At 43.7% G+C, this 13468-nt stretch overlaps 1 protein-coding gene across 2 annotated transcripts; it reads left to right on the top strand.

Moving 5' to 3' along the window:
- Window positions 1–5153: 5153 nt before the first annotated feature.
- LOC120646051 (transcriptional corepressor LEUNIG_HOMOLOG-like) lies at window positions 5154–13468 on the top strand. 2 transcript variants are annotated; one of them, XM_039922761.1, is made up of 18 exons: window positions 5154–5368; window positions 5542–5574; window positions 5661–5758; window positions 7006–7115; window positions 7198–7493; window positions 7603–7678; window positions 7775–7886; window positions 8471–8520; window positions 8606–8908; window positions 9023–9133; window positions 10179–10397; window positions 10478–10619; window positions 10691–10800; window positions 10901–11050; window positions 11420–11575; window positions 11677–11793; window positions 12014–12211; window positions 12965–13468. In XM_039922761.1, the coding sequence occupies exons 2-18, from the start codon at window positions 5543–5545 to the stop codon at window positions 13106–13108; spliced, it is 2424 nt and encodes an 807-aa protein (XP_039778695.1). In that variant the 5' UTR covers window positions 5154–5368; window position 5542; the 3' UTR covers window positions 13109–13468. The 2 variants fall into 2 exon arrangements, with proteins under 2 accessions (XP_039778695.1, XP_039778702.1); XM_039922768.1 differs by having other exon boundaries at window positions 5171–5368; window positions 9035–9133.

Raw genomic sequence — 13468 nt, 5'->3', positions numbered from 1 at the left:
CTTCCGCCTGTGTCGGTTAAGGACCGAGCCGTTGTTGGTCCTGCTGATCATGTTCGAACTGTATTAACTGCATGCCGGGAGTAGGAGGTAGTCGAAACCAGTAAGACTAGTATTGCTTCGCTTCGAAAGTACAGAACTTTATCACCACCCTTTAGGGCGAGTCGAGTAGTCGCGGAGAAACGGGATGCATATGTTTACTTTTGGTGGTCTCTCGTTGAGCTCGGCTGACTATATGAAGGTGGGGCGGTTCTGTAGTTCGAGGTGGGGAGGGGAAGGGTTGGTGCGTGAGGTCCAACGGGGCATACGCGTGTCGTGTTGGTTAAGTCCACCTTGCAAGGTTAAATCGAATCGATTCGCCGTCAGTCGCTCTCGGATATAAGCACCTTGGTCACTGCGTCGCAGCGTAGTGTTGTGATGGAAAAATAGTTATACATATGTCGATGAACATATGAATTATTATTTATTGTTTCACTATGTTGCTCTAGATTTGGTTATGCAAATATTAGACTATGTTAATTTATATAGAACTTGAGCTAAAATATGGAAAGTGAGGAATAACTTTAGTCGTTGTTTTCTGCAAAATAACCACCAGCCAAAAGCCTTGCATGTCTAGATATGTGGGTTAAGATATACCCACTGGTCGGGTAAGCCTTACTGAGTATTAGTATACTCAGGGTTTATTGCCACAATTATTTCAGGACATGCAGACGTAGACTTCTGTCCCTGCTACGTCAAGTTCATCCGCCGGGATGCAGAGAGATGGGAGGTTGTGGAGCCAGATGTTTAGTTAGGTACCTTCCGAGGTTATTCTTTTGGTAGTTGTATGCCCTTTTCTCTATTCGAACTCTAAATTTCGGTATTGTAAAGTTTACAAACTATGGATGTATTCAAATGAGTGTGTTAAATTTAAGGTAGAAGTGCATGTATATTTTGTTGTATTTTCAAATATATGTCGTGCTTGTACCATCTGCGCCCACCTTCGCGTGGGACTATCGGTGATGTTTCGATCGGGACGTGGGTTGAGAAATTATCGCAAAATTAAGCCGTTAAGCTAATGAATCTGATGTGTTCAAATGACGGTCATTATGTTTAATTAAAATTTTAATTTATCAGTTCCGTCACAGACACCTCCGTCGGGGTGCGACGGCGGCGGCGCAACTGGACGGGGCACCAGGTTGCCGGCGGAGCTATGCGCGGGGGAGCGGGGGCTCGATGTACGCGTATAGATGGCCATTCGGGCGGCCCGGCCCGGCCCTGGCACGGGTCCGCCCTGGCCCGCTCTTTACCGGGCCGTGCCTAGCCCGGCCCTATAACCTAACGGGCCGTGCCGTGCTAGCCCACGGGATCCCCTGACGGCCCAGGCACGAGCCCACGGGCCACTTCGTGCCGGGCCAGCCCGAGACAGCCCGGCCCAACAGCGGATCTCGGGCCGCCTGAAGCCCATCGAGGAGCAGACAACAGAGGCGACGACCGACGAGGCGGCGGCGGCAGCCGGCGGGGGAGATGAGGAAGCGGCAGCCGGGCTCTGCGGATCCGAAGAGGCAGCGGCCGGCGAGGCGTCCGGCGGTTCGGAGGGGAGGAGGTGGCGGCCGGCGCCACGGATCTGAGGAGCTGCGGCCATCCGGTGGTTCGGAGATGAGGAGGCGACGGCCGGCGCCGCGGATCCGAGGAGGCGGAGGCCGGCGAGGCGGAGAGGAAGAGGCGGCGGCCGACGCCGCGGATCCGAGGGGCGGCGGCCGGAGAGGAAGAGGTGGCGGCCGACGCCGCGGATCCGAGGGGCGGCGGCCGGAGAGCAAGAGTCGCAGGGGCGGCGGTCGGAGAGGAAGAGGGCAAGGACGAGGAGCAGCGGCAGGCCAGGCGGAGACGAGGAGGCGGCGCTGCGGCGTCCGGCGGGGCGGAGACGAGGCGCGGCGGCCACCGCCGGCGCTCGGGGCTCGGGGGACGGGGGGAGGCGTGGGGCGCTGCGCTGGGGGAGGGGGGTGGCGCTCGCTGGGCGGACGTTGTGACCAGGTAAGTGGGCCGCTAGGGTTTGCAGCCTGGGAGTGGGGGGAGTTGTGTGGGCTGGGCGGCTGGGCTGGTTAGATTTTAGAGTTAGCGGGCCAACTACGGGCCGGCCAGCAACTTCCATGCCGGGCCGTGCCAGCCCACGGGCGGGGGGTGCGGCCCAAGCCCGGGCACGGGTAGCGGGCCAGGCTAGCCCGGGCACGGTTTGGACCGGGCCGTGCCGTGCTTGGGCCGGGCCAAAATCGCCGTGCTTGGGCCGGGCCTATGGGCTTCGGGCTGCATGGCCATCTATATGTACGCGCAGGGGACCTCGCCCGGGTTGGCGGCGCTGGTGCGTCGGCAATTTTTTTTTGATGGGAAGCGATGTGGGTGCCCTAACTTGGGGACGCATGGCAACGTTGCGTGTGGGCCCCATCTGGCAAGGAAAGTCCCATCTAGCACAATTGCAGCTCGTTTAGTTTCCTAGCACATCTCAGGGTTTTAAAATCCGGGTGACAGGTAACCGCCGGCCTCCGATTCTGGTATATCGGTCCGGTTTGACCGGTTACCGGTCGGAACTGGACAAATTCAAATTTAAATTTAAACTTCCCAGTTCAACCGGTTCCTACAGGTATACCGGCCGGTTTGACTGGTAATCGGTCAAATTCAATTTTTTTCTTTTTTGGTTAAAATTCAAATGCCCGCAAAGTATACTAAATAAATATTTGTATAACATATTTTAGTCTAAATGAGCCCTCCAACCCTCTTTTGTACTATTTTTACATTGTATTTGTATACTTTTGTATGCACGTTTTTTTGTTTAACTTCAAATCCCCGCAAACTATACTAAATGAACGAATTTTTGAGAAAATTTGACACCATTAGATTTGTTGCATCTTGAAGTATTTTTAAGAATTTTTTGAGAATTTTTCATTTTTTTGAATTCAAAATTTAAATTTTGAATTTGGACCGGTTTCATACCGGACCAAACCGGAACCGGTCCGGACCGGTTTGACCGGTAACCGGTCAAACCGGACCGATTACCGACGGTTTGGTGAACCCTGGGTGTGCTAGCGCCCTAACTAAACAGGGCCTCAGGATAAATCAAAAATGCTCATCTGCTTTCGAGTTGATCAAATTCAAATTTAGAATAAATTTATTTTAGGATGAAGGAAGTAGGCTATAAGAGCATCTCCAGCAGTTTGGCAAATCGAGTTGCCATCTTTGATTTTTGGCAAAAATGTTAAAAATACTCCTCCAACAGCTTAGCAAAAGACTTGGCAATTTTTTGGCAACTTGGGAAAAACCAGCCCTCCAGCGTGTAAATATGGCAAACTCTAAGAGCATCTCCAAGAGTTTGCCATATTTTACTTGGCATATCTTGTGTTTTGCCAACTTCTAAAAAGATATGCCAAGTAAAAAAAGAGCTTATCTCCAACAATTTGGCATAATTCACTTGCCAAATCAAGATCTAACTTACATCAAGAACCTTGAGAGAGAAACAAAATTATATTTATGCCCTTCCACCTCTTGAAAACTTAAATCAGGAACCCTTCTCTGTTATTTATTTCTTTTTTCACCCTCCCACCTGACTAGAAATCACGATGCCAACCGCGCGCCGCGCGTGTATATTTACGCGCTGGAAGCTGGTTTTTCCCAAGTTGCCAAAAATTGCCAAGTCTTTTGCCAAACTGTTGGAGGAATATTTTTAATGTTTTTGCCAAAAATCAAATATGGCAACTCGATTTGCCAAACTGCTGGAGATGCTCTAAGAAAGCGACGTGGGATATTGCTACCCTAGGCAAGGCAGGACGTTAACATCACCAATCAGGGCCATAAAAACTACCAGTACCAACCCGATCAACCGCGACAGCTTGCCTAGAGAAAAACTAGTCGCCTGACTAGTGTTCACCAATCACCCACCGAAAAGTGGTACCGAAGGACGTGTTCTCTGTTCGCAGGAAAAAAAATAAAAAAATGGACCGGTCTGTATAGTAAAAAGTTTCCCCACCCGTGAGCTGTGCCGTAAGCTAACTGCCGAGGCAACATTGTTAAAAGTACAGTAAGAATGAATCTGAAGAAATACAAGAAATTCTTAATCCAGTTAGAAATTTCAAGTATACAATAGTTGTGATATTATTTGCTATACTACTCTTTAAACCTACTTCCTCCATTCTAAAAAGAATGCAACTCTCTGAAGTCAAATGATTTTAAATTTTATTAAAATTGTATAGTAAATTAATGACATTTAAATCTCTAACTAGATTTAGTATAAAAATATATTATTATTAATCTAATGGTATCTATTTTTTAATATGAATATGAATATTATTTTATATAATTTGATCAAATTTAAAATTTGTTGAATCTTTAGAAGGTGAGAGTTGCATTTTTTAGAGGGCTAGAGAAGTATTTGCTTACAGTATCATGTTGTCTGATGTCAAAGTTATGTTATCTGATGTCAAAGTTAGATTGTATGCTCGATTTGAAATGCTTACCAGTTTAAGCGTCCACACGGTGATACTAGCACACAGGAAAAGTAACAAGGTGCTGGGCTTGGAGGAATACAAAACGTGCGAGACATCGTCACTGTGAAAGGTCACCAGCTCACCCCATCTTTCACGAATCCCGTGGCAAACAGCAGCCATCCCACCACCCTTGCCACTGACGGACATGTCATCTCCTCCCTTCACGTGACTGGTCAGACTGCGTGTTTGGTGTTTTGCTTGTGCACCAGCAGTATCGGTAGTCCGAGCCTACTCCTTCGGCTCCGAACCTCTATATGCCAAATCGCAGTTTGGCTCTTATATTTTTAGAGTATCACGAGCACTCTTCCTCTTCAAATCTAGTAAGTTCCAAAAACATTACAGATTATTTCAGAGACCTCAACTTTGTAGCAAATGCTATAAAAGAATAAGAGCTAATGTGTTTTATTTTTGGCATGACCATGCTGGTAATATTTGTTGGCAAGTTATTCTTGTGATTTTGAAAAATGGCTGTGTTTCATATTCGAACAACTACAATCGTCCTGAAAATAAGTGTCGTGGAATTGATTTTCAACCAAATGAGATATGGTCTGAAATTTATGGCTTTGCTGCAGGCTCGGCGTGATCTCAGTCACGCTCGGATCGAGCTCGGCTCGAGATGCTAAAACGTACTACTCGAGCTTGGAGTGGCAGGCAGGCTCGCTCGAGCTCGGCTCGTTGACAGCCCCTCCCCCTCAGGCTCATCTCTGTTTCTTCCCCCTTCCGGCCTTTCCCTTCCCTCTGTGGCTCTGTCTCTCTCCTCGTCTTCCTTTCAGGGCGGCGAAGCCGACGACTGGGCGGGCGGCGGCGCCATTCGTCCCGCTTCGCCCGGCCCCTTGCCGGCGACGAGCATCCACCAGGTATGCCCGCCCCCTCTTTTCCCTTCCGCTGTGTGAAACGGAGCCCCCCAAACCCTAACAAAGCTATTTGTATTCGGATCTGACTCAGCTACCTTATATTATTCACTAACTTGAATTGTTTGCGAAAACTGTCGGGTTCACACCCATGTCCTATGCTGGATCCAACAATGCAGAATGGCGCAGAGCAACTGGGAAGCGGATAAGATGTGAGCGATTTTGAAGTGTTTTCCCGTTGGTTTATTCGACTTTTTCCCGTTCGATTGTGATTGATCGATTCGTGCTTGTGGTGCAGGCTTGACGTGTATATCTATGACTATTTGCTCAAGAGGAACCTGCAAACGACGGCGAAGGCCTTCATGGCAGAGGGGAAGGTTGCTGCTGATCCAGTCGGTAATCATCATCTCCTTCGCTTCTGTTGATTTGCCCTTTCGCATTTGTGCTGGTTTACGTTTTGATTACGACAAGAGTTTACTTATTGGCTGGGTGTTAATTCGAATTTTGAAGTATAGTGGCAGTTTTTGAGCTTAACTAGGTGCTTCGGTATGGAAGTTTATTTTCTATTTTATTTTTTGGCTGAATTAGAGCACGTGATACTCTTCTGAATTGATCTATAGATTGGTTTTCGGCCAAATAGGGTTATATATTGTAAAATTCGAAGGGGGCTGGATAGTTTTGACTTTCTAGGCTATTTGGGCAGAGAAGTTCTAAATTAATAATATGGTGGTTTCGAGACTGAAGAGGAGTTGTTGAAGACTGAGATGGGCGCATAACATCGGGAGAAACCACTTGATTTTATTTTCCTGTCTAGGCACATGATGGTTGTAGTTTAGTTGTTATTGAGACGATTTACGGCGGGCTATGACATATTTGCATGGTCGTGCACATGAATTTGATGGATTCAGGAATTGATGCATCCTCTGATGTAACTAACTTTCTGTTATGTTGCCAACAGTGCTCTAGTTGAAATTTAATAATTTTAGAATTCCAAATGCAATAGTGCATTTTATATCTGCTACTCCTTTTTTTTTGCCTTGAAGCATATAAATTTAGAAAATAGCTCACATCTGTACTTGTGAAGTGCATGGGGTTGTTGTATGGATGGATCACAGATGCATGCAAAGCAGAAGCTGCATGAGTAGTGTTCATATATCAAACATGATGCATCTGTATAGTTCCTACTCACCAATAAGCTATTAGTGATGATTTGCTAAATGCTGCTGCTATTTTTATCCAGTGCCATCCAATTGAATTCTCTCAAACATGCTATGTTTTGCTCAAGTCTTTTTTTAGAAGGTTCAAATGGTTCAGTAATTACTTTATCGCTTGCTCCTTGAGTGGGTGAAACCTTACATGGTAATTGGCAGTACAGAGAGATTCAAGAGAGTGTAATATGATATACCCAAATAACTATGTTTGAACTTTGAAGTTTGGATAGGAGGGCATGCAAATGAGCAATCCATGTGCCCAAATGATTGAGCTATAGGCTATGAGTTGCTACTGCTACTCTTTTTTTATGCTCTTTCGTGGCCTTTGTTGGGTTTCTTCACCAGCTTACCTATCTTGCTTTGGGTCTAAAAGACTTTGTAGCCTACTTGAAGTATCATTATGTCATACTTGACTTGTGAAGTGCAATGCAGCAATTGATGCTCCTGGAGGGTTTCTCTTTGAGTGGTGGTCTGTCTTTTGGGATATATTCATAGCAAGGACGAATGAGAAGCATTCTGAAGTTGCAGCGGCATACCTAGAGGTAGCTTGGGATTGCTTAAATTACAATGTGCATCTGTTATTGTTTTGATCTCATTGATTGTAAATCTCTGTTGGAAATATAGGCACAACAAATAAAAGCAAGAGAGCACCAGCAGCAGATGCAGATGCAGCAATTGCAACTTATGCAGCAAAGACATGCTCAACTTCAGCGTACTAATGCAAGCCATCCTTCACTTAATGGTCCAATAAATGCTTTAAACTCTGATGGCATTTTGGGGCCATCAACAGCCAGTGTTTTAGCCGCCAAGATGTATGAAGAGCGCTTGAAGCACCCACATTCAATGGACTCTGAGGGATCACAGCTTCTTGATGCTAGCAGAATGGCTCTTCTGAAGTCAGCTGCAACAAACCATGCAGGGTGATCCACGAACCCCCATTTTTCTCTTATGCACTTCTACAAAAGGAAAAAAAAGAGGATAACTGATATGTTTGCGGTACTCACACAACTTACCATGTTGTGGAATTAGGCAATTAGTTCCGGGGACTCCTGGAAATGTGTCTACAACGCTGCAGCAAATCCAGGCTCGGAATCAGCAAACAATTGTGGGTTATTGGTTACACCTTGTTTATTCAGTTTACAAGTTCTTCCACTAGTTCACTAAATGTATGCGCTGATAACTTGAGTGTTCTTTCTAACAGGATATTAAGAGCGAAGGTAACATGGGAGTACCTCAGAGATCTTTGCCCATGGATCCATCATCCTTATATGGACAAGGAATAATTCAGCCTAAACCTGGATTGAGTGGTGCAGGTGAGCCCTCTCCCCTGGTTGTTGCGAGTTCCACTTTTGTTGCTAAAGCAAGCACTCTGATATACAGGCACCTTATTTAGAACACCTGGCCTTTATTGCTGCAGTCACAAATGATGGAATAAGTGACATTTTGGACATCAACATGGTCCCCCAAATGTAGCATTGAGCACTAGTTTCTATCCCCCAAATCAGCAATCCACATGCCTGCTGAACCATGCCCCTCTTACAATCTTACTATCACTGATATATCGTTTTTTCCTTTTTACCTTTTCTTTATCCTCTCTTCTGGCTTTTGTTGTGTTTCGTCTCTAGCCTACCCCAACTTCCTTGGGAGTTGGGACTAAAAGTTGTTTTTGTTGTTGTGTTATTTACTTTTGACAGCTTAATTTGCAATACCAGTATAATGTTGTAACAGACGTATATTTTGGCAAGTGGTAAATAACTGCAATGTTTTTCTTTTGATTTATTGGGGACTCTCTTGTTTATATAATTTTTCAAGTTTTTTTTAGGGGATCTTGTGTATATAATGTGAAGCATTCATTTCAAGATTATCATACATCTGAGATACCTTCTCTTTTCAACAGGACTGAACCAAGGTGTGAGCGGTTTACCATTGAAAGGCTGGCCATTAACTGTAAGCTCTGCAGCAGCAGCAACAAAAAAAAATTCACCCATGTCTCCATTTTGAATCTGACCACCTATGAATACCCATCTTACAGGGAATTGATCAATTGCGGCCTAATCTAGGTGCTCAAATGCAGAAGCCATTTCTTTCAACACAGTCACAGTTCCAACTTATGTCACCACAGCAGCAGCAGCAATACTTAGCACAGGCCCAAGCGCAAGGGAACCTTGGAAACTCAACTAATTATGGGGATATTGATCCCCGTAGACTTACAGCGCTGACCAGGAGTGGGTTGAATGGTAAAGATGGACAACCTGCTGGAACTGATGTGTGTATTAGTTCCCCTATGCAATCCAGTTCACCCAAAGTCAGACCAGACCAAGAGTATCTCATGAAGGTCGGATTGCTTTAGATGTGTGCTTTCATTGAGTTTGTCTTTTGAATCTGTACATTTTCTGGCTCTAGTTTGTCAGGATCTCACAATATCTGAAAAAGTATTCACATGCACCAGACATCTTCACAGCAACCGCAGGAACAGCTTCAGCAGCAGCAGAACCAACAGCAGCAGCAGCAGCAGCAGCAGCAGCAGCAGCAGCAGAGCCAGCAGCAACAAATGCAGCAGGTACTGGCAGTGACAGTATGCTCAACCTATGTATTTTATGTTCTATTCTTGGTGGTTAACTCACATGTGGTCTTCTCCCCTCATGCATCTACTGCTGCACTTCTATCAACAAATTCGAACTTATTGTGAAACACTTAGATATAGACTTATAGAGTGCCAGTGGAATTAAGAAGTTTATCTGAGAATGACTTAAAAGAACACTAGATGGTGCTGTCTGTGATGTGCATTTTACCATTGTTCTCAAAACGGGGGAGGTTCCATGAGTGTACTATGGTCTTCTTCGGAAATTCCATGGTTCTTATTCTAAAAACTCATCAAGCTGCATAGCAGAAGGCAAAAAAAAAAGTAAGGGAACAATAAAACATAAGTAGAAGAAAAGAAGCATTTGTTCTGATTTCCAAAGACTCCAGATTGGTCGATCCTAATTTAAGGCACCATGCTAGAATGGTATACCAGGGTCCATGTAGTCATGGGCCTTATTGGTGCAATTATCCTTCTGTACCATTTGCTCCTTAAAGCAATCACATAATGCGTGCCTGCCTAGCTCGAAATTTGACCCAGCTCCCACATAGTATGTGCGAAATATATAGAATGACACGCTTTTTGTCAGCCTCCATTAGTTAAGTGGCATATTGTAGTATTATGGGTATAGCAGACAATATCCCTTGGATGTAACAGCATGAACCGGACATGCAGGCACTATTCAGTTATGCTGAATATTGGCTTCTTTTTATACATCGGAGGCCAGTTTGGAGAACACGATATGTAAATTTGCATACTGTAACAAAGAATTTGTTTCTTTAACAAGTGCATATACTCTATAATCCTTGGAAAAGTATTTCACTTTTACATTATGGTTCCTTGGAAAAGTATTTCACTTTTACATTATGGTTCCTTGGAAAAGTATTTCACTCAGATAGTCAGATATTGTCCGTTTATTTGTTTCAATTGCGAGTTATTGCAATTTTGGTTCTTATTAAGAAACGATATGGTTGCCATTTATCTTATATATGCTCCATATTCTGTAATTATTTGTTATTTCCAGAACAATAGAAAACGAAAGCAGACTACATCATCAGGACCAGCAAATAGTACTGGTACAGGAAACACTGTGGGTCCTTCAACCAATTCCCCACCATCTACACCATCCACACATACCCCTGGGGATGGACTTGGAATGGCTGGTAATATGCGCCACGTTCCTAAGAACTTGATGATGTATGGTGCAGATGGAACTGGACTTGCATCCTCTTCAAATCAAATGGTTAGAGCTTTTACTCATAATTTAAAGTATACCTCCATATGTAAACAATCTTTATATGATATGATTGCTCTATGTGACAGGATGATCTTGAACAGTTTGGTGATGTGGGCTCTTTGGATGATAATGTTGAATCCTTCTTATCCAACGACGATGGAGATGCAAGGGATATTTTTGCTGCACTCAAAAGAAGTCCTGCAGAGCCTAACCCGACCACTTCGAAAGGTAATATTTTATATTTGTGATGTTCTTGATTGTTTTTGCAAACATCAAATGACATGCCCTTTTGTTTCTAGGTTTTACTTTCAGTGAAGTTAATTGTTGGCGCACAAGCAACAGCAAAGTTGTTTGCTGCCACTTCTCTTCAGATGGCAAGATTTTGGCTAGCGCTGGACATGAAAAGAAGGTAAAACTCTCATGCAATTATGATTTTGGTTCCATTAGAAGTTGCACATTTTTTGGAACCTCTGATGTTCTGAGACTGCTGTGCTTTATTTTTACTGTAGGCTGTACTTTGGAACATGGAAAATTTCCAGACACAGTATACATCAGAAGAGCATGGCCTTATTATTACTGATGTCCGTTTCAGGCCAAACACTAATCAGCTGGCAACATCATCTTTCGATAGAACTATTAAACTTTGGAATGCTGCAGATGTAAGTTACTTGTACTTGATAGGTTTATGGATATTGTGCTGTACTGCTATTATTCCTCCTATAGCAGCATTACAATTATGCGTATACTCTCTGTACACTAGTACAGATGTAGATGTTTGAGTATTAGTGGATGCCGTAATGTGATCACAACTAATCCATATTGTCCCCATGGCACTAAAGGTAACAAGGTACAACCATGTCATGAATGAATTGGCATATAAATATTTTTTCTGCTATGAACATCTTAGGTCAATGCACCAATATAATGGGTAAAATATGCTATCTGTGTTACTTGCTTTGCCTTGAATCTTACGTTTTTGTTTGCACTTGCATGTGGTACAGTATTGCTTATGCTAAAATGTTTTGCAGCCTGGATTCTCTTTGCACACCTTCACCGGGCATAGCTTCCAGGTCACATCATTAGATTTCCATCCAAAGAAAACAGATCTTCTGTGCTCTTGTGATGGCAATGGTGAAATACGATACTGGAATGTGACCCAGCTTACGTGTATGCGTGCCATAAAGGTTGTCGATATTCCTTCCACCCTTTGAAGTTTCCTGAATGAGTGTTTGAAAAAAAGAGTATGAATTAGTAGCTCACAGGTTTGTCTGACTGTCTTGTACAGGGTGGTACTGCTCAAGTTCGGTTTCAACCTAATGCTGGACAATATTTAGCCGCAGCTGCTGAAAACGTGGTTTCCATATTTGATATTGAGACGCATGGGAAAAAATACACTCTGCAGGTTCTGTTCTTGAATACCAGCATATCATCTCTTTCTTTTGTTCAAAAAGTTCCCTTGCTACATTTTCCTTCACTAGAACCCTGCACATGCACATCTCAAATTCCTCGACATACTGTTGGCATTACTGAATTAAGTCCCCCCCCCCCCTCTGTTTTGGAGTAGTGAAGCTCCTATCTTTTTTCTATGATGTGAAACTGAAGTACTTGATTTGTAATCTCAGGGTCATAACACCGATGTGCAATCAGTGTGCTGGGATAACAGCGGTGAATTTATTGCCTCGGTCAGTCAGGACCTAGTTAAGGTTTGGTCAATATCATCAGGAGAGTGCATTCATGAGCTTAGCTCCAATGGAAACAAGTTCCACTCCTGTGTGTTCCACCCGAGCTATACCAATCTCTTGGTTATTGGAGGCTACCAGGTAATTGTGACTATTGAACCTAGCCATCACTACAAAACAACCTTTTTGAGGAATTATGTCATTGTGTGTTTGTACTGCTAAACTTGTGTCTCCTAGCTGTGTTAGTTATTTACCTCGTCTCTGTTGACAAGAATATATAGTCCAATACTCTTGGTGCTGGATGTTTATTCCTAATCCCTTTGATCACAAATTTGTAAGATGTTTTAGATTCGGGTACAAGAACAAAGGAGTTGAGGTGTACGGACCATCCTGACCTCAATTGATCCTATTTAAAGTGCACTTGGGAAACAAGACATGGAAAAGTAGTTAATGATAGAATTGATGAAGGATAAAACTGGAACCAATGATGTAAACTTACCTAGAAATTTTAGAGTGATGTACATTTATCAAATTGTGAATAAATTTAAACGACATATTGAGAGGGAGTGTTGATCAATGAGATGCAATCAGAAGCTTCTTAATGATAGAAGTGATGTAGGGTAAAACTGGAACAAATGAGGTGTAATTGCCAAGAAATCTTAGAATGGCATACACTTGTCAGGTAGTGTAGGCGTTGAAACAACATATTCAGAGGGAGTGTTAACAACAAGATGCAATTAGAATCTTGTTAGTGCACCCTATATTGTCCAGTTTTGTTACCGATACCACTTTTCCCTTCTCAAGGGTCAAGGGGCATAGTCTGCAATGTACTCATGTCACATGTCTCTTTAACATATTTTTGGAAGTTTTCTCTCTAAAATTCTGATCATGCAGTCTCTGGAGGTATGGAACATGGTGAAGAACCAGAGCCTGACAGTACAAGCTCATGAAGGTCTAATTGCCGCGCTGGCACAGTCACCAGTCACAGGGATGGTAGCTTCTGCAAGCCATGACCACTCCGTCAAAGTGTGGAAATAACAAAAACAACAAAAATAATGAATCTAGGTAGCTTTTTTCTTAACCCGGAAATTGATTTCTCGGATAGAGGTGCGGGTGAGCTTGGTGTTGCGGGCTGTGGAGTTCTGCTCAGGCAAATAAGAGTAGTAGTAGCAGCAGCAGCTGGTTGCCTGTCACGGTTGAGCTGTTTAAGTACTTAGTGCAGCGAGTTTGTGGATGTGTTGTATTTATCCTGATAGGTCGTTTGTGTAGCTCAGAAACAAACAAAAAAAAGAATAGAACTTTGGCTGAAAGGTGGCCTCCTGTTCTATTTTTATTTATGCTGTATCATATGTAACTTTTATATGTTTCAATTGGAACTCGCTGCAATTGGCCTCTTAA

The sequence above is a fragment of the Panicum virgatum genome, chromosome 1K (assembly GCF_016808335.1).
Source record: "Panicum virgatum strain AP13 chromosome 1K, P.virgatum_v5, whole genome shotgun sequence".
NCBI classification, from domain to species: Eukaryota; Viridiplantae; Streptophyta; class Magnoliopsida; order Poales; family Poaceae; genus Panicum; species Panicum virgatum.
This window is presented reverse-complemented; position numbering and strand designations above follow the sequence as displayed.